Source organism: Scleropages formosus, chromosome 25 (genome assembly GCF_900964775.1).
Source record: "Scleropages formosus chromosome 25, fSclFor1.1, whole genome shotgun sequence".
NCBI lineage: Eukaryota > Metazoa > Chordata > Actinopteri > Osteoglossiformes > Osteoglossidae > Scleropages > Scleropages formosus.
This window is the reverse complement of record NC_041830.1, coordinates 14,061,520-14,082,399: the sequence shown is the minus strand read 5'-3', so window position 1 is coordinate 14,082,399 and position 20,880 is coordinate 14,061,520. Positions and strand designations below refer to the sequence as shown.

The window sequence follows — 20,880 nt, the reverse complement described above, 5'->3', positions numbered from 1 at the left end:
AGCCCTCAGCCTGTGGACAGAAAAGAAACAAGCGCACCTTCTCCAGCAAATCCTCTTTTGTGCGTGTGTGTGTGTGTGTGTGTGTGTGTGTGTGTGTGTGTGCGCGTGTGTGTGTGCGCGCGATCAAGAATCTAAAGGCTGAGATGTCGAGAATCCCCTGGCAGCGCGACCGGCCGATTCGCCGTGCCACACCGGTGGCCCCGGTGCTACTGTTGGCAGCAGTGGCAGGAGAGATCATTGTGATGATGAACATGTTTTCCAGGTCTCCCCCCCCACCCTGCGAAGAAGACACATGCTTTGTCCTAATCGCTGTCATTCATCTTCCTGTGTGTTTTACGGGCAGAGCCGGTAGCTATGCAACAGGGCTGAGGCAGCGGAGGGGAGGGCAATCGTGGCAGTTTGTGAGAAGAGGAATAAAAAGAGGGGGGTGGGTCGGGGGGGACGCTGACGAGGGCTCATATTTGTGGTGATTAATTCCACGAGTCTTCAGCTGCCGAGGGAAATAAGGCTGGATGTTTCGGCGAGAGCCGTCCTCCCGAGAGAAGCCGTGAGCGGCTCGATGCAGGAGCTCTCGTGTTGTTTATTAAGTCCGTCAGCCTCCTGGGCACCGTTAGCTCATCCACTGACCACACTGCTGGACTGTTCTCTGTTAATATTGGAGGAAAGGTGAAAGAACCCATTTATCCCACTCCCCACCCCCCACCCCCCACCCCATGACCCCCTGCCGCCCCCTCCACTGAAATGGATTGCTTTTATGACCGATAATTCTTCCATGGTCTCAAGCTCATGGATCCTCCACATGGGTGTCACAGTCATTCGCATACGTGTTTTATTTATTTCTATTTATTTGCCAGCCCTAAGATGGCAATAATTCTCCAGGTTTAGTTCTCAGGAGCCAATTGTTTTGAAAAAGGTGGAAAGGAAAGAAAAAAAAAAAAACCTAGATTTAAGTTAAGAATGACCCGACAATTGGGATGAAATGAAATAAACGATGGTTATTTTGATGACAGGGGTCTGGAATGGATATGACAACGGGTGGGGCGTCACTGTGAGCACAAAGTATCAGTCAGCATGTGTTTCAAAAAAACAAAAAAAAAATCAGTCAATCTGGGCGATCAATCAGTGGATCGATCCACGAATGAAGGTGACGGTTCAAACTGACCGGACGTCGGGGCGGCTGCGGGAGCTGTCCGCCGTCCGGGTGCTGAAACCGCCGGATCCCGGAGCTCCCGTCCGCACCACACCTCTCCCATCCGCTGGACCCCAAACTTGGAACCTGTTGCGGGAAAGTTCCCAAAATATAAGGATATGAAGGACAATAAGAAGCGCGCAACGCATCCATGGCAACGACCACGCGTGATTCTTACCGGGCGAAATCCACGTTCCTACGATCGCCGCCGGACAGCGACCGCGGCCACATGGGAGGGAAGCGGATCCATACGGAGGGAGACGCGCAGAGGTGAAACCCGGGGCGGGAAGCCGCGTCGGTTCCTCGGTCTCCGCCGCTCGCCCCTGTCGGAAGGCGCGTGAGCGAAGGAGCGCTTTTCGCATCGTCTGTCGTTGCCGAGATGTGCGGAAGCGCGGCCGCGCGCGATCCTTCCTGCTCCTGCTGCTGCTGCTGAGAAAACGACACTCGGGAAATAACGCAGGTGGAAGCGGAGCGCAGCGGCGGCGAGGCGGCAGCTCTTACCGCGCTCTGTACTGCGCTGCGATGGATCAACAGGTGGAGGATGTGTTGCCTGCGTCTCTTCTGCTCCTCTCCGGCTGCCATTGAGGCGGAGCCGCGCGCCCGGCCACCCAGGGACGACCCCCCCCCCTCCCCCTCCTCTCCCGCGGAGCCCCTGACGCTACCGGGCGGCTGCAAGACGGACGAGCTCCTCCGCGTGTGTTTATATGGCTGAGGGACGGATTGTTGTGGATGACGACTTCAAAGGGTGACCAATGGGCTCCGGGTTCCAGTGCGCGAGCATCCTCTACCTCATAGTCGCCAAGGAGCTGTCAGAGGCGCGCGAGAGCGGGATGCGGGGCAGCGCGCGGCCTGCGCGCGCGCATCCGGCCACGGCCTTCATCTCAAAGCTTAAATGCCCAACACTGCGCATTTGCCTCTGAAAAATGCATCACTCGGCCCCAGACAGAAATTATGTCGCCCGGTTATTTCCGCTGTAGAGCCTCATACGGAGTCCGTCGACATGTACATTTACTGTGCGGCTGATGCTTCGCTGCAAAGCGACTTACAACATTAAGCCTCTTAGTTATTTGGCCATTTATACAGCTGGGTAACTTTTTCCAGAACAACTTAGGGCAAGCACCTTGCTCACGGGTACGGGAGCTGCAGGTGGGATTCAAACCTGCGACCTTTGGATTTACCTTTAAAAAAAATTCCTTGGCCCGTTCGGCATACAAAGCCGTTCATGAAAATTTTTTATTTTCATAGCTACTTTGTCGTTTACTGGTGGAGGAGAAGCAGGTTCTGCTGTTGCAAGGTCTTCGAAAAGGGGAAACGATGTAAAAATTGGGTTTAGCTATAGCTGTGGGATGATGAATGGGAAATTAAACTTTTTTTTTTAGACACTAGTGCTATATGACATTTACATTTATTTATTTAGCCGACACTTTTATCCAAAGCGACTTCCAATGAGCTCTATGTAGTGTTATCAGCCCACCCACCTTATGCATGTCATCATATGCATGTGAATATGACAGTTGGACAGCTGGTAGTGTAGCGGTTAGAGCTGCTGCATTTGGATCCACAGGTTTGATTCCCATCTCTAGGTCTAGAACCCTTGAGCAAGGTACTTACCCTAAATTGCTCCAGTAAAGCTACCCAGCTGTATCAATGGGTAAAATAATTGTAAGCTTGTAGCAATTGTAATCTTAACATTGGAGAAAAGTGTCAGATAAATGTAATTAATATGTACCGTGATCCGTTGGGCATCTTACCACAGGCCACTGGAAATTCAGTGTGTAAGTTCACGATTCAGGGGATCAACTATGAAATAAAGAAACAAATGGATGAATAAATAAATGGGCGGCGTTTGAATGACAGCTGCTGGGTATTTTGGGCAGAAACCAAATGGAGCGAATTAACCTGGAGCAACGAAAGACTCGGACGCGCGCCGAGCCTCCTGGGTGCAGCTACACGGAGAGCCGGGGGGGGGCGGCGCGGGGAGCGAGGCGTGTCCGCGCAGGTCCCCGGGGAGCGGCCGGAGGGTGCCGCCGGGCCGAGGGCTCCTCACGCCGCCACTTTATCTTTAATGAAGGCAGAGCGAAGGAACAAGGGCAGGAAATAAGGAGCGGCACAAAAACAGGGATCACTTTCATTACCCCGGAAGGTCGGGCATGTGCTGCGGGGTCGAGGGAGGAGCGGGAAGAACAGGGAGACGGGAGAACGGGCCATGGGGATGCTTAGATGGCTATTAATAGTTCTGAGCACGAGGTAAAAGGCCATGTTATTTAACTTGTGCGTTTATCTCTGTAGCCATTTGCCCTTTAAACAAATATCATCTCGGTGGAACCTGAGGTTCTCCTTCCGTTGTCCGACAGCACATGCACACATGTTGAACTAGTCAGCACTCATACGCCCCGTTTCAAACGCATCCGCACGTGAGGCCCACAGCTGCTTTGCTTCCTAAGCAGAAGCCGATTCAGCCTTCTGTGCAGCAAACCGGAAATTAACTTGAAGTTAAGCTTGTAATTTATTGTTTCTGCAGCATGAAACAGGTGAAGAACCGCAGGATCCTGCTACAGATTCAAATGTGAAACCTTTCCCAGATTATGTGGCTGCTGGGATCGCTTTCATCCAGCAGGAGGCGCTGTGAAACGTGCGAGTAGCTCACGCGACGAAGGAAAAGTGCGTTAATGTACCTCCAGGTGAGTAATAGACCAAAGACATGCCGTTCAGGTTCCCCCATAATGTGTGAGTGACACAGAGAGTGTGTGTGTGTGTGTGTTCGTTCCACTGATGCATAGATGAGTGACCCAGTGTAAGTAGTGTATCTAGCAGTGTAAGTCTTTGGGTGCTCTGGTTTCCTTCCACACTCCAAAGACATGCTGTTCAGGTTCCCCCAGAGCATGTTTCACTGGTGTATGGATGAGTGACCCATTGTAAGTAGTGTATCTAGCAGTGTAAGTCACCACGGTGAATAAGGTGTGGGAACTGATAATGCTACATAGAGTTTATTGGAAGTTGCTTCGGAGAAAGTGTCTGCTAAGTGAATAAATGTAAAACCTCACTTCCATGTGTCCAGGTGTGTAATACATCCTGAATGAGCTGCACTGAACCTGCACATTTCATGCGGAGAAACTTTTGTCGTTATTGTTCACGTTCAAGACGGGGGGTCTGGGGGCAGAGACCGAAACATCAGGTGCTCTTTTTCTCACTTCCCCCCCAGTCTCTATTTTAATCGCTCAAGTGCAGCCATTAGCATCTGAAAGGGCTTGGAAACCAGGCGCCCATCGCCGTCCCTCCCAAGTTCGCACAATGGCTCGCGGCGGTACGGGCTACGAGGGGCGCTCTCAGGCACGGTTAGACAACGCCGCCTCGCGCCAGCTTATAAATAATCTAATTAGCTCCCTTCCATTGTGTGGGATGTCTCCTCGTCCTTAGCACAAGGCAAAATTACCGTTTAACATTCGTTCGACAGCCCTGGAGAGTCTTTATCGCGCCACACCTTTCACTGTTATATCGCCTCTGCCTGCAGATGACACCTTTCTTATTTTTTTTTTTTTTAAAAAAAGGCCTCGTTTCCTTTGTAGAGGATGCATTCGGGCTCATCCCCGTACCCCACTTCCTTTATGATGGACATCACTCTGTCGGTGGGTTACGCCACGCACTTTTGAAACTTGTTCATGGCGCATGGGTCTCGCCTCCTAAGAGGAGACAGTGACATACAGGTGCGGCGTTTTCTTCATTATTTTCAGATCAGACGTTATTTCCAGCTTATAGGGCGGTATTAATAATATAGCATTCCATTATTTTGCAAAGTACTTAACCTGCAAGTGGATTTCTGTTTATATCACTATTCAATATTTTTATTTGTAAAAAAAAAAGAGAAAAGCAGGTCAAATGCGCTCTTCGGGAAAGCGGAATACACTCAGGTCCTCCTAAAATACACTTACGCCCTCTTAAATTCCCCGTTACCTTCTCCAAGTAGACTGTTGTCATGGCAGTGGGTTGGACATCTTTGTTCTACGGCCTCAGAATGATTACTGTAAATGCAGGGCTCATTTGATATAATGAATCCATTATGGATAATGACGTCAGCTGCTACATCAGTATAGCTGCCCAAATTCAACGTCGTACAAGGCGGTAAAACACAGGCGCTTTGTCACTTTCCACATATCTACACTAAATGTGCAGTATTTATGGAAAACTGCAAAAACAGTCAATTTTACATTATGTGTAAGTGACTGGGATTATAATAAAACTTAATTTACATAACGCGGGCTTATTTGGAGTATGTTGGGAGAAATTAGCTGTGAATGTAGTCAGCAGTGACGGTCCTAAGGTTTCATTAGCTTGCAAATGAACTTTAATTGGGCACAAAACTTCAACTTGTCCACGAATAACAGTAAAACGAAAACAAAAAATAAGCTTTGTTTTCTTTGTTTTTTTTTTTTTTTTTTTGTTTGTTTAAATGCTAGCAAACCATTCTGCAACCAGGCTGGAAACCCAGTTCAGAAGCCCGTGACAAACATCAGCCTGCACCCTCTGGATTTATACCTACCTGTGGTGAACCATCTCCAACCAGAGGTCCCATAATGCAATTCCACAGATAACCAAATTATTTCCTTTTCACCTTCAGCTGGCCTGTTTAATGGAATACAATAAGTTGTTTGTTGGACAAAACCCGGACAGAGAAGACTGCAAAGACCACAATCAGCCGCCTTTGTCTTCCAGCTAGTCATCGTTTCTCGTTGACAACACGTGCATCAGTGAACTCAAAAGGGAGGGAAACAAAATAATTATTTTTCACATCAAAAGTATCAACAGAAAAGTTACATTTAAGCATTTACACTAGGCCTACATACAGGTTATCTTTTTTGTTTATTACACACCATACGTTGCACAGGAAATAAAAAAGACCTGTAAAAATATGCTTGAGTAGCTCTTGATTTTATGATGGATGGCAGCAGCAGCAGCACAATAACACTTTCTGCAGAGCAAATCAGCATGGTTTTCTTACACTGCTGGAGCAGGGTATCTACACCATGTTTGGTCCAACACAAACCATCCTGGCCTTATGCACATCACATGCGGCAGGCAAGCAAACCCCACATTTTTATCTACTTAATTTTCATACTTCACCTGATACTTATAATTAACTCCAGAATACTTTGACAAATGACTAAAAACAGGGAAAAAAACACAAAATTACTTGCTGTACATATTACTGTTACCAAAGGTGAAAGTTGTTATAGTAGAGTATGGTAGTTACTATTATTAAACGGGAACAATTTTCCTTCTCGGGAGCCACACAGGTGGTGGAGAAAACGCATAAAAGACACTGACTACAGCATCGATCTGAGAGGAAGGATATGGAAGAGCATTTCCTGTTGAATATTCCATCTGTACACACTTGTGATCGTGGCATGATGGGTGGGCACGTTCGCAAAGACAAATTACCCACTGTGATCATATTTAGGAAAAGTCACCACTGGCGCATCTTACACAACACACATTAATTTACAATCCCAGACTATAAAGGGTCTGGAAGTTGGTCTGGCTGCTGTTCACACCCCCTGATCCAAATGTAAACAGGAGGGGGCAGGATTAGGCAAATGAAAACATCCCTAACACTCTCTGACAGCTTTAAGATATGATATGCTTTTGTGTCACTGGGGACACACGGGGGGTGTGATGATGTGACCCTTCCATTTCATTAAGGTGGATCACACTAGAAAGGCAACAGTGGGGTTGTGCAGGGTGTTGTAACACTTTGCTCGTCTCAAGTGTGTTCTTACACTCGTGTTCTCATATGCAGGTGCAACACCAGAGCATCAGAAAACGCCTGGGGACAAAGGTAATTTACTGGTCAGTAGGGAAAAAAAAACTGTCTAATTAATAGGCTGTAAAACACATAGAAAAAGAGCAGAAAGGGGGGACAACATTCATATAACGTACTTCTAGTGTTTACAGCTTGCGTCTGGTATTCCTGAGTGATGGGGGACAATATCAAGGTGACAAGTGTCCGTTTATGGGATACACAAGTCAACAATCGACACTGAAGTTTTTATTTTCTGTTATTTTCAATTTGTTTAATTTCACTATAGAACAATGTTAATATCACAGTGTATATTTTTAATTGCAGCTGTATCAGATTTCAGTACTTATCCTGAAAATGAAGTTTTTACACTGCTATTACTCTTATTACACCGACACTGATTTTTCAGACGATAAAGCAAAGTGGCGGTGTCTAGTTTGAGTGCAAATCAATATAATAACATTAAGCAATTTCAGACTGTTATACTATGTAGTTTGTATTTAGATGAATCAATCATTTTGACTGATAGAGTTCTCGTGGTGAGTGAAAATCATACTTGAACTGATGGCACTGGGCTCAGGATTACCCCAGGATTACTATGGCACAATGGAGAAATGGCACACGAAGTTTTAATTGAACAAAACACACAGGACCCGGGTGTAGCCCAATAGAAACAAAGCACTCTCTCACCCCCCCAATACAGTCCCAAGGCTGAAAGGAAAACTGGAGAATGAGAGAAACAGATTTCAGTTAAAAACAGAAAGGAGAAAGTGATACATTACTAAATATCATCTGTACATAATGACTAATTTAATGCCTGATTTATTTTTGATTTATAAGATGTATGTTAAAAAAACACACACACACGTGGCCCCTGAAACTGTACCTGCAGTATGTAAGACAGACATGTCTGAGTGGCTCCTTGCTTTTGTCTATCTAGATATTTTATTTATTCCTCTACTCCAGAGAAAAGGAATTAGGCCTACAACACTGACACCATGTGGCATTAAAACATAAATTCATTATTTTCAAAAAAATGAGAATGAATGCAAATGATTTCTGAAGCCACATTTAAAAATAAAAAGTAGACGGGATAACCAGAAATCGACCCTGGGAGAAGAACTTGCTCTGCTGACCGCTACATCGCCAGAAGAGACAGAATGATTTTTTTATATCACGCACAAAAGTGAAACTTCAAAATGATAATTCTCTTAAATTTCAAAATTAACAAAACTGGTTTGTTATTAGACTCAAACCGTTGCCATAGAAACTACCTTTTCCTCCTCACTGCAAAGGGCCCTAATTTATTACCTGTTGAAGGCACAAATAACTAATAAACTCAATGACCTTGCAATTTTAAGCAAGTTACGCAATCTTACTCATGGCAAAAACAGCGTGATGACAGGAAACAACACAAGTGCGACAATTTACATAACCACAAGCACATTTTACAGAATACTCACTAGCAACGGAGTCTCTTTAGTAACACACATGGATTTTTTCCCCTCTGCCATTGAAAAATGAATTATGCTAGTCCCCCCGGATGGACGTAAGAACGATTCACTAAAATTTTACTAAAGCATAAAAAGGACCACTGAGTGAGTTAAAAAGAAGTTTACTATGATGTTTATTTCATAACTCCTACAGGATAAGGAAATGCTTTACATTCTTTTCCAACACAGACTTATTTTTTTTCCCCAGTTTTCAAGTTTAATGTGTAAAATTACACCATCATCCGAGCAGAATGGCAATATCATTGAGATACATAATTTGGATGTTTAAATACAACAGGTGTAGAAATGAATCAGTCTTAAAGACACGTACGATGGACACAGGCAGTCTGAGACGAAATAAACTCAGCTACAAGAAAAACAAAGTTGAAATAATGGATGCATTGGCAGCCAGGAGAAGGGCTCTCCAAGAGTCACCTTTTGCTCTTCTGTGAATATACTGTATATATGTATGTATACATATATTTATATAATTATGCTTGAATTAGTATACTGTACAAAACACAGGCTGTACCCTTTCATTGAACTGTCTCTTCCAGTATAAACATATACAAATATAAACAAAAACACACTCCAGCTCCTGAAGCTAAGAACTACATCGGACTTCTAAAAATGTCGACATTCTTCACGTTCCTTTAGAGACCACGCAAAACTTCCGCGTCGCTTCACTTGCGACTGGTTGACGTCTAAAGAGCAGTTCAACGAGGCATGATTGCAGGCCCTTTGTCTTCCAAGTGCGAGCTTGCCTGTGCGCGTGCGCACGTTGTGCGCGCATGTGTGTGGGTGCCCGTGTGTGGATGTCAAAGTCTTTGCTCTACTGCATGATCCATATGTAAGTGCTTCCTTCAGGCCAGGTCCACCGAAGCATGTATGTGTGTAAGTGTGTGTCTGTAAGTATTTGTGTACTTGCGTATGGAAGAGTTTAAGGCGAAGGAGGGGGTTTGCTGCTGTAGTGCACCTGGTACCTGTTCACAGGCAAGCCGTTGACCTGGCGGGTCAGGCAGGTGGTCTTGCAGGGAACCATCTCCTCCTCCTCCTCTCCCATGAGCCAGTGGTGCACGGCGTGCTCGGCGGCTGGCGTCACGTGCTCTGCCAGCCAGTGCTGGTGCCACTTGTCGAAGCGGTCGTGCTGGGTGCGCGCCACACTGTGCTGAGACTGGAAGGGGGCAGAAGAACGCAGAAACATTGAGCTGTAATTACGGACTTGGCAGAACCACCATTTACAACTGGATTGCATAATTTTTATTTGAACAGACATTTAAGTCTGACACTGACACTAGGGGGTTCTGAACCTGGGCTCTGTAAAGCACAGGGCTGCTTTGAAAATAAAAGTTCTCTAAAAGTTCATATTCTTAAAGAGGACCGTGGTTCGGACAAGGTTAAGAACCTCTGATCTAGGCTAACACCCATTGGTATGGACCAGCTTGCTCAAACACACACCCTCCTGGGTCCGGAACCAACTGCATTGTTTGCAAGGCCTTGTTCACAAACGCTGCCCTGCAGACCTTTAAGATTTACCTGGAGGTTTCAAGATACAACTGATTCATACCTTTCTGGCTTTGACAAGAGCCCCGCGCCGGTACATGTAATCCTCCGAGTTCATGACGAACACCATCTTGTGTGTGTGCAACTTGAAGCGGCAGTCCAGGCTGCCCGCGCTCTCCACGCCCATCTGGCGGCGCCACTCCCGCCGACAGCGCATGGCCTCCATCTGGCGCAGCTGCCAGCGACGGAAGCGACGCAGATTTCTGCGTCGGGTGATAGGAAGAGGGAAAAAGAAACGATTCCAGGTTAACCACGTTGATAGAGGACACATTATCACTATTATGCCCAGGACAGGAACACACAACTTTCACTACCGGCTTTGCCTGAAAACATGTTGGCAGAAGAGGAGGAACATGGAAACACCTCTTCATTGTGACAGCAGCATTGATAAGAAGTTAGGAAGAGTTACCTGGGCAGGAAGACAGGCTTGAAGCAGTATCCTTCCATCTGAGTGCACATTGTCGACTCTGTCCCGACAAACTGCTCCATGTAATTAGACAAGTACTGCATGGGGGTGGTCAACAGTAACAAAAGGGTTGCATTTTAAAATGAAAATATGCTCTTCACTGAAACAAAGTAACAAGTCTTTACTGAGGCTGTTCAAACATTGTCAGGGTACATGTTGCCTCAAATTTACTCTGATGGTGTTCAAATAATCTAAGATTTCCTGTCCACTACTTAGACAAAAATGTCCTCCTGTTTACCAAGAGAGGTTAGCGTTACGTTTTGCAGCAAGCCTCATTCGGAACACAGAAACCCCAGTTACTTTAGAGTTTAGAGAATGTGTGCGCGAACCTGTATGTCCAGTGGATCATCAGCCTGCGCTTCTTCTGTGTCCAGCAGTTCAATTGTCAAGGTCACTTGACCTTTGCTCTGAATGAACATGACCTACGGTTGAGGAGAGAAGCTCATCAGCAAGCGTTAGATGGTCTCAATATCAAACAGCCTAAAAGGGAGCAGAAACGTTCAGAAATAATCTTTCTAGGCACAACTCCCCGTACCTTGAAACAATTCTCGTCAGCCATGACCCTCTCAGCCTTCCACTGGTAGCTGGTCTCCCAGGCGGCCCGCACACACTGTGAGGACAGGTTTCCCCCGGCGGCGCCCCTTTTGCGCTCCGCCAAGTACAACTCCACCACTTGCAGGCACACTTCATCGCTGACCAGATGCTGCAACTGAAGGTAAAAGGAGGAGGAGTGAATTTCATACCATGCAGGGACACTGTGTGTTCATCTGAAAACCCACAAAAGAGAGACACGGAGATTCGACGTACCTGTCTGACAATATTCTGTATGAGCTTGTCGACGGTGAAGCCAATGTACGCATGGATGGTGAACATCTCGCGCAGAGTGTCCTCATACTGAGTCGAGTCCAGGTTCCCGTCCAGCAGGCTCCGCACCATGTCCAGGAAGGCTGGGTAATACTCCTCCAGCTCCACCTCACCTGCACAATGCAAGACAATCTCACAATCAAAACACAGAGCTGGGAAACCATCATGGGCCTCGTTTCGATTGCTCCTCCAACTCCAAAACATCACCCTCAATCTGTGAAACCTCTCAGCCAAAGCGGGAGAAAGAAAGAGCAGTAAACAACCCTAAATCCCATTTCCAAATGAATTAATTGTGCTCTTTAAAGTATCTCCATTCACCTGGGACGATCAAGCTGAATTCTCACCCGTATCTCCTATCAAGACATAAGAAACAGACACCAAAAGAGCATCACTCATGTATGGACTGCGCCTGGGGGTCAAGCTCGCCTCAAAGGGATCTTACTGGGTTGTTTGAGCCGGAGCTCCATGGCCAGGTCGCTGGTCTTCTCCCTGCGGCCCTCGGCCATCAGCAGCCGTTCTCGGTCCTGTTCCGCCCGGTGCTCCAGCAGCTGACGCTCTGCCTGCCGGTAAACCCGCAGAAGCCGCGAGCACAGAGTCTGGTGCAGCCGCAGGAAGAAGTACCAGTTGTTGTTGACGAAGAACAGGTTGTAGACGTCATCCAGTTCCTTCTGGTGTTCAGCTTCGGGGTCTCGAAGGTCCAGCTTCTCTGCACTGGGGGCAGCGCTGGGGGCACCACCAGTAGCCAGGTTCGGCTCGGCAGCGTGAGTCGAGGCGCAGCGCCGCCTGCGCGACTCCCCGTTCAGCTGGGAAGCACTAGTGGCCACTGCTGCCCCTGCACTGACCGTCATCCCAGCCCCATCTTCAGGCTCTGCCTCCTCATCCGTCCACTCCTCGGTCTCGCTCAGCTCCCCTCGGCGCGAGAAGAACAGATCGGGGACAAAGTGGTGCATGATGCGCTTCATGTGGTCCTTGTCCTCTTTGTGGATGGTCGGCTGCCGTTTCACATGATAGATGATCAGGGAGGCGGCATCCTCCAGGATCTGCTTGTCCTCATACGTGAAGATCATGTGGGGCTCACTAGAGGCCCCCCCGCCTCCACCGTCTTTGCCCTGCTGCTGGCCCCCTCCTCCCTCTTCAGTGCTCTGCTCCTGCCGCTGTGGAGAGGGGGGAAAGAAGTATGGCTTGCTTGGGTCTTTCTCGGACCCACTTCTCTCCTGTCTGCTCTATAAACTTGCATTACACTAGCCGTTTAAAAAAAAGGACTCTTCTAATTCTACATAGTTACCCATGTAATGTTCGTTGGTTTAACAGTGGTATAAAACTAAGTGACTGCACTTCAAAAACCCGTGAGTATGCATCTGTATCTTTGTCTGTACTTCTGTTTACTCAGAGTTGTATGTCATGTTAGAAGAAAGTGTCTGCTAAATGAATGAATGTAATGCTTGTATGGGGAGGAAAAATATATTGCACCAAATGGTGAAATTCTATTCTATACCACAGAAAGATGACGTATCAGGGCGATGTTGGCGGGGCAGGTGACGGGCCTCACCTCATCGTAAACGCTCTCAATCTCGTTCAACAGACTTTTGGAGCGCAAGGCCTTGATGTCGTTCTGCTTGAAGTTGACACCCTGGTGATCCAGGGACTTGAGGTAGGCCTTCTCGTACTGCTCGCGCCAAATCTTGTTGAAGCCCTGCTGGGCCTCCCGCCACTCCTCCTCCTTCGCTTTGAGCCTGTGAAAGGGCGGTGGAGAAGCAAGCACCACGTCAGCACCAACTATGGGAATCTGCACACCATCCTTGGTCCTCTTCTTCATAGCAAAATGTTGCCAATTATGTACAGCAACAGCAAGCAACGGTTGTAGAGATACACAAGCTGAAAAAGCAGAACAGAGAACGGCACACATTTGTAACCATCAAGCTAAGGCTCATTAATGAACCCGACAGACTTATTCTCATCCAAATGCTTTGATCCGCAATTATTAGCTCAAGAGTGAACACTCTGCAGTGATGTTCTACAAAAATCCGTGTAATGGGCAAAGTAAAAAAGATGAAGCGCAGCAGGCACTGCACGGCACAGCTCTCACCTCTTGAGGACCACAGGTACAGCCGTGGCAGGGCTGCGCTTCAGGCCTTCGATGACCTCGGGTGCCTTGTCGCCATAGATGCGGTAGATGGCGCGCCGCTGGATGACCTCAGAGGTGCCGCCCAGGCAGTCGTCCAGACGGAAGCGCTCTTGGTCCTCTGGCGACAGGCGCGAAAGCTTCTTTTGCACGCTCTCCAAGACACGGATGGTAGCCAGGTTCGTCTCCAGCACCACGTCCAACTGGGAAAAAGAGGAACGCAGCCAACCATGGGCGTCAAACATGGGAGCAAAAGTTCCAACGGTAAAGTCGTGAAATGGACCCCTCAACCACTGATGAGATTTTCCTCAGAGGCCAGTTTCTGAAGACACCCAGATACATCTCTGATTAAACATTATTGCTAAAAACAAACTGAGTCAGATTGTAAATTATATACAACAAACCCAAGTCTCAGAGCGCAGGGATCTGCTTTGTAGTCACAAAATTCCAACACAGCAATTGAGGGGAGAAAAAAAAAGAAACACGGTCAGCATTCTGCTACTCATCAATAATTGAATACTTAAGTAGTATGAATAAGAGTCCTAACTCATCAGGAAACCAGCCAACTGCATGCTGGCCGTACAGACGCAGCTGGCAAGTTACCTCGAATCGCTCGTCCTCGCAGCGATGCAGCTGCTCCTCGTACGGCGTCTTCTTGGAACTCACGAACGTGGAGTCCTCTGACCACGAGGGAAACGACACCCATGTGTCATTTAGAACCTACGCGCACACACACAGACAAAACGAAGGCTTATGCTGAAACCTCAAAGTACCGTTCATTCTTCTCATCCCAACCCTAAGCACCAGAAGCACACCCAACCACCCCTAGCGCCTTCTAATCAATCTTCTGTGAAAAAGGTAGTCTGCGCACCCTACCACACATCTTTTTCTACCCCCAGTTAGGCAAAGCAGTCATACCTCCTTGCAGATGGCTGTGCGCCCGCTGCACTTGGGCTGCTGATAGGTCTTGGGAAGAGCCCTGTAGCTGGATCCGAGACGTTTGCAAGAAGCGTAATCGATCTCCCTGCCCCCGCCTTCCATGTAGCGGTCAGAGAGGCCAGACAGAGAATGGGACAGTTCCTTTTCCCCCAGAAATGACTTGAACTGGGTGTAAAGCTCTGGAAATTTCCTGGAAGGCCAGAAATTGAACAACACAGACCTGGATTTCAAACAATGCACCAATAAGTGAGCTGAATAATTCAGTTTGGTCATCTCATCAACAAATTATTACAATGATCCTTACTGACCCCAAGAAGGGCGTGACAAGCTGCAGAAGCTCTGCCCCAGACACCACTTCCTGGTTGAACAGAGCGATGCAGCGCAAGAAGTTCTCATACACCTCTTGACTCTTAAACAGACGCCGAACCTGGAAAAAGAAGGTTTCAGTGGTTAAATAAAGAACTGTTAGGAAAGCAGCAAACAATATAATGTGCAGTTCAAGCACAGAATTATCTGCACCTTGTCAAAAAATGTGAACTCCCGCAAAACACCATGCTTCCCGACAGCAGCGAAGGACTGGTCCTTAGAACACGAAAGCTTCATCTTCTTCTACAAAAAGAAGGACAAAATGAGTAGTATTACTTTTGCATTTCAGTACGAGATCGTCACAACAAAGACAGCAGATAATGAGGCATTTCAAGAATGTTGAATGCAGAGCTCTGCAGCACTCTTCATGTCTTGCGTTATCACATGCGACCTCAAGTTATAAAAACAACCTCTCTGATGATGTTCTACGCCAGCAGGTACCTTAGTGGTAAAACGGTGAAGGCCATGGCTGAAGTCTAAGGAGGAACCTGACTTCTGTATAATTTAGCACAGAACTTAATGTCCTCCAGGTGCACAGACTTTGCAAGTCACACTGGATAAAAGTATCCTCCAAATGAACCAAAACCCAGGTCCTCTGCATCCTATACCTACCTGTCATCATGTGATTTTAAACAAAACCGAGTTAGTACTCATCCCAAACATGTCTAAACCTCTTGATCTGTTCTCCTACAAACACTTTTTAAAAAACATCTTTCTCATAAACACACATGTACTATCTTCCATTTAAACGCTTCCATCTTTTCTATCAGTTCACCATCACTGGAGGTGAGTGCTAATATGCTTTTTATACGTTTTCCATACTTTTAATGTAGGAAGACAGCATGCAAAGCTCCCACTACTGCATTTTCAATAACTTAAAAAAAAAAAAAAAAAAACCTTCAGAAAATGATCTTGGGTGAGTTTTAAGATCTCCTTGAAATCACAACATATACAATATAAAATTTCAGATAAGCTATTTGCATTACTCAGATCCCAAAAGCTCCACTCAGAACAGCTCTGTCAAACTTTTCAGCATTTCCCCTTGAGAGTATATTTAATTTTATTTATCTTAGTACATTCTGCTTCATTTTATATTTCTAGTCCTGCCTCAAAAAGCAGGTACCTTCAGTAATGGAGTCATGTGAGGGAGAAGCATGGGTCGTGATCTCTTCTTGCCCTGCTTAGCCAGGTCCTCATCATCCATCTTCTTCAGGTGCTCCTTCCCTGTTAACGAGCTGCCAGTGAACTGCAACACAGTAAAACCAGGGTATCACAGAATGAGCCAGACAAAGACGCAGCACGATAATAAAGCCATGTCTTCTTACAGACTGAAAACAGAAGTCAAAAAAAAAAAAAAAAAAACTTTAAAGTATGGTTGAATTCAAAAGCCTTCCTCAACCCTTTTTGAAATGTCAATCTTCAGAAACACTACTGTGTCGTCTTTGAGAGTGGCATGAAAGGTTGAGCTACTTACTAGTGACCTCTTGGCATCTGGCAAGAACTGCCCAAACTCAGCAAGCAGGTCCTCTTGACCTTTGAAGAGGCTCGCCACCTTAGAGAAGACCTCATCCTCCGTCATACCTCCACCTGCTCGACCACGAGACTCCTTCACCTCCAGCTGCTCTTTCTAAGAAGACATCATATACAAATGTTTTGTCGACTGCAACTTTAATAACTGCTGGATATGTTTTCTTAAAATTGTTACATTATTAAGAGATTCACTCCTTATGTCATCAATGCTGTTACAAATCGCTGAGGATACAAACATTTGTCTTTTTTTTTTTTTTTTTTATAAATTCTTCATCATTCAGTCTTCAGGCCCCTCTTGTAAAAATACACTTCATTATCTATACACCATATTTGTTTACCTAACTTATTTGACAAACTTACATGCTGGTCTTCGGCGTACATCTGTATGTACGTTTGTGTGCAAGTATGTCATATATTGTATGATGCTGCAGACACACAGAGTTTCCCTTGTCCATTCATTCATTCATTCATAAAATCTGTGTCCATCTGTTAGTTGGCTTTAAAATGGACTCAAGACAACAAAAATAGGATTGCTTTCATTCAACTCTTTCAAAGTGATTCCAGCTTGTGTCTGGTATTCCACAATTCCTCTGTCCATCATCTATAACAAAATGAAAAATGCTGCAGGTTTCTGCAACGAATATCAAAAACTGACATTGAACAGGGTTTTGTGGAGAAAATGCATTTTTATTTTCAGTCCGTTTCAATTATTTTTCATAAAGCTCATTGTGGATAATGTTCAAATGACTTCTTATTCACTTAATTTTTTTTCTTTTTTTTTACAGAATGTAACTTGTGAATAAACTATATTAAGTTTTTCTTAGACTGAATATACTGAAGAAAGTGGAAAGATGCCAATGAACAGACATGTTTATGTGATCATGACTGAATAGGAAATTGTGGTGATGATTTTTTTCAATTTTCAGTCAGTTTAAAGGAGTTTTATTTTTTACTGTAGGTTGAAGGTAATACAATAATTAAAGGGCTACATTCTGCCCTGTTTGGGCAGTACCCTCCTTCAGGCCCCATGCTTCCTGGATGACCAGTGAACCACCACGACCATGTCTATAAAAGCAGTTACTGATAATGCATGGATGGACATCATACAGAGAACACTTAATTTATTATAGCGTTAACAGGGGTTATTATAGAACTTAACCCATGTATAAATGGACGGACATCTGTATTACGTAGCTTTTATTTATTGTGACTTAGAGCAAAAGTAACTGTGGAGCCTACAAACAAACTTATGAACGTCTAGGCCCAATCGTGTTAGTCAGCCGAGGAGCCAGTGCAAGCTTATTAATATAAAGCTAACTCATTGCTTAAAATGAGCAGTAACATTTAACAGTAAAATTCAACTTATATCCCAGAAAGTACCTGGTAGGTGTGCAGTATCTCCAGAAAGGATCTGTAGATTTCTGGGTGATCCAGGAAACGGTTTTTGATCTTGTTGACGTAGCTGATAGCGCTATCAAACTCCACTGGGCTGGGCTCCGAACCTGGTGGGGACGAGGAAGAAGAGGAGGTGGGCAGCTGCGACCGGCTGTCCCGGGTAGGCAGGGCCAGGGAGAGCCGACCAGGAGGGTCTGGGGGGCTTGACGAGGAAGGGCTGGCATAAAGCGAGGCAGCTTCGCCATGAGCGCACCCGTCCTCTGCAGGAGACGATGCTGGGACGCCACCGGCTACACCAACAGCAGCCACACTCCTGGCCTGACCTGGAGATGCCTGCAGAATAGCAAAGACCTGTTATGAGCAGATGCAGCAGACAGGCACTACTACCGTACCCATCACGAGAGGTAAGCAGCAGATGAGATTATACCACGCCAGGAAGGATCTGACCATTAAGTTTTTCTTAAAACGACCGATATCTGGACCAATCCCAAGGTGTCCCAAGCACCTACACATAGATGTTGCTTCCAAAAACTGACTCGCCCTCTGAATTACCCAGGAGGAAGTAGAACCAGAGACAAGAATAAAACCATAAAGGGTGTCAAAGAGTATCTAAAGGACACTGACAGGACCAGCAGGTAGCATACTGGTTAGAGCCATAGTCTTCGATTTGAAGGCCCTGGGTTTGAATCCCACTCCTGCTCTAGTACCCTTGACCAGTGCACTTATCTTGAACAGCTCCAGTAAAAAAATACCCCACTGTATAAATAATCACAGAGCTTAGACTGCAAACCTAACAATGCAAGTCACTTTGGAGAAAAGCATCAGCTACACTAAATGAATAACAGTAACAACACTGAGCCTGACAACTTTTGCTCCAGCCTAACAAATTTCATACTCCGGTATTACACAGCAATGACCGGAGAGCACACTCACGCTTACCCACCTGGCCAGAGAGGGGCGACTGGAGAGAGACCACTCCGTTTTTGGGGATCTCTATTCGGTAACCCGGGGGAAGGAAGGCATTAAAGCCCAGGACAAGGTCAGGATGGCCATGGAAGAGCTGGGAGACACGATTTATTACTCCTGGAGTGTCAATGCTGTGAGATAAAAGAGGAGGAAGAAGAAAGGAAAAAGTCATTCAGATGTGTTTAATAATCAATATATATATATTTTTTTTAAGTCATAGACAAAGATGATACATGTCAGCACTGGGTAGCGCTGGTGCCTCCCAGCTCCTGTTCTGTACATTTGGATGTGGGTTTGATTCTGGCTCAGTCTGTGCGGTGTTGGCACGTGCTCGCCGTGTTCATGCGAGTTTCCTCTGGATGACCTGGTTTCCAATCCAAAGACATGTGATTCCAGTCCAATGGCGACTCTAAACTGCCCTTAATGTGTGTGTATGTGTGGGTGCCTGAATGAGCGACCGATTGCCCTGCAATGGCCTCGCGTCCCATTCAGGGGGGAGCCTGCCGCACACTGCGCTTCTGGGATAGGATCTGGACCACTGTGACCTTGCACTGGACAAGGAGTGATTTAAAGTGAATGGACAAATGGATGGATGGATGGATGGATATTTCATCATCAAAACCAAAAACAGCAAGGAATGTTCTCAGTCCATACCTCTGTGACTTGAATTCTTTCATGATATCCAGAAATTTGTTGTATATCCCGGGGTCGTTCCCAAACCGTATTTTCACCTGATCCAGGTACGATAAGGCATCTTCAACCTGGAGGTAAAAAGCATCGACATAGGAAGCTGTTAGGAATCTGGAGAATCTCATCTTCGCTCGGTGAAAGCTGTTGTCGGGGGGCTGGAACACAGTACACACAGCTCACGCGACAAGGGCGCACATGCACAACACACACACTCCGGACGGCGCGTGGGGGGCCGGGGGGTATTGCGCCGGACAGCACGGCCGTGTGTGAAAGTGACGAGTTCCTCCGCAGTGGAAGCCGAGGGCTGAACTCAACGCCCTTTCGGCTGGGTGGTGAGACACCCGCTGCCTCCTGCGTTCAACACACACTCACACACACTCTGCCCTGTATATACAGCAATCAGAGTCTGTTACCCACATGAGGAGGGACAAAATGGCACTGTGTGTGTGTGTGTGTGTGGTCCAGCATCTGTGTGTGCATAAGTGTGTGTCTGTCAGTAGCGTATCACTCACTGTTCATAACTCTGAGAGAGTGTGTGTGTGTGAGCAGTGCGTACAACAAGCATGTGAGTATGTGTCAGTGTGTGTGTGTGCTGTGTATACGAGTACAGTAGTACAGGGGTGTTATATCTGTCTTCCAAGCACAGTGTGTTGTGACAGTGTAACACAAAGCCCGCCACATAGTAACTGTCCTCTTCTAGACGGATGGACGCGCCAACAGCAACACACACACACATACACACACACACTGAGTCAGTCAGTCAGTCAGTGTGTCGTTTTTTTTCGTGTGTTCCTGACAGTGCAGTTTCTCTGACTCTCGCTTCGTTCACAGTTGAAGTACGTGTGTCTCTACCTGTGTGTGTGTCTTTTTTCTGCGTGTCTTTTCGGGTAGCTCGGTTCGCTAGTAACGTAACGGCTCTCTCTCTCCTCTCTCTTCTTTTTTTTTCCTCCTCTTTTTTCTCCTGCACAAAATGGCCTTGGACGCAACTCCTACCTTCAGCTTCTGGAAGTGCTGCTGCTGGACCTGCTTCTGCACCACGTAGGGCCGCTCCGGGACCGGGTTCATCTGCTTCATGCTGCTGTGCGCTTGAATCTTCGCCATTGTCCCCCCCCCCCGTGGATTAGCTAACTGGCTAGCCGCTAGCCGCGTCGCGAGCCGCGGTGAGGAGCGCTCGTCTCGCGCCGCCGCCGTTAGCTTCGGCCGACTAGAAGAAACGGAGAGGGGGGCGAAAAGAAGGGGGGGAAAAAAAACCAACTTGGGACGTGACGGCCTGTTCAAAGCGCCATACTCCCACTGGCTAGCGCGTACCACTCTGTGTATTTTGCACTTCCAGCGCCACTGAGGAAAAGTAGGTCCGAGACAATGGTTTATACGTTAAATTTACTATACCCTCCTGTCTCTTTAAATTCGGCGGCAGCTGTGAAGACTTGGCGTCCGGAAATACATGCAGAAATAAGATGCGGCAGTGCGCGTGCGCCGAGGGGCAACGTTTGGGAGGGTGTC

At 46.6% G+C, this 20,880-nt stretch overlaps 1 protein-coding gene across 1 annotated transcript; it reads right to left on the bottom strand.

Moving 5' to 3' along the window:
- Positions 1 to 8,101: 8,101 nt before the first annotated feature.
- On the bottom strand, positions 8,102 to 20,519 carry sin3b (SIN3 transcription regulator family member B). The gene is made up of 19 exons (XM_018730796.2): positions 20,371 to 20,519; positions 19,342 to 19,448; positions 18,665 to 18,818; positions 17,707 to 18,054; positions 16,271 to 16,423; positions 15,920 to 16,042; positions 14,950 to 15,039; positions 14,739 to 14,857; positions 14,410 to 14,620; positions 14,095 to 14,211; positions 13,456 to 13,694; positions 12,919 to 13,102; positions 11,812 to 12,523; positions 11,313 to 11,482; positions 11,041 to 11,214; positions 10,835 to 10,927; positions 10,449 to 10,543; positions 10,044 to 10,242; positions 8,102 to 9,650 (listed from the first exon to the last, which is right to left on the bottom strand). Exons 1-19 carry the CDS (start codon positions 20,476 to 20,478, stop codon positions 9,417 to 9,419), a joined length of 3,630 nt encoding a protein of 1,209 aa, XP_018586312.1. The 5' UTR covers positions 20,479 to 20,519; the 3' UTR covers positions 8,102 to 9,416.
- Positions 20,520 to 20,880: the final 361 nt, after the last annotated feature.

What these genes read in the sequence shown, in the direction of transcription:
- sin3b (XM_018730796.2), bottom strand. Translation starts at nt 20,478, where the DNA reads ATGGCGAAGATTCAAGCGCACAGCAGCATGAAGCAGATGAACCCGGTC. An exon ending in AGTTCACATTTTTTGACAAG is followed by an intron (nt 14,858 to 14,949) that starts GTGCAGATAATT and finishes TTCTTTTTCCAG; the next exon opens with GTTCGGCGTCTGTTTAAGAG. An exon ending in CTTGTCACGCCCTTCTTGGG is followed by an intron (nt 14,621 to 14,738) that starts GTCAGTAAGGAT and finishes CTGGCCTTCCAG; the next exon opens with GAAATTTCCAGAGCTTTACA.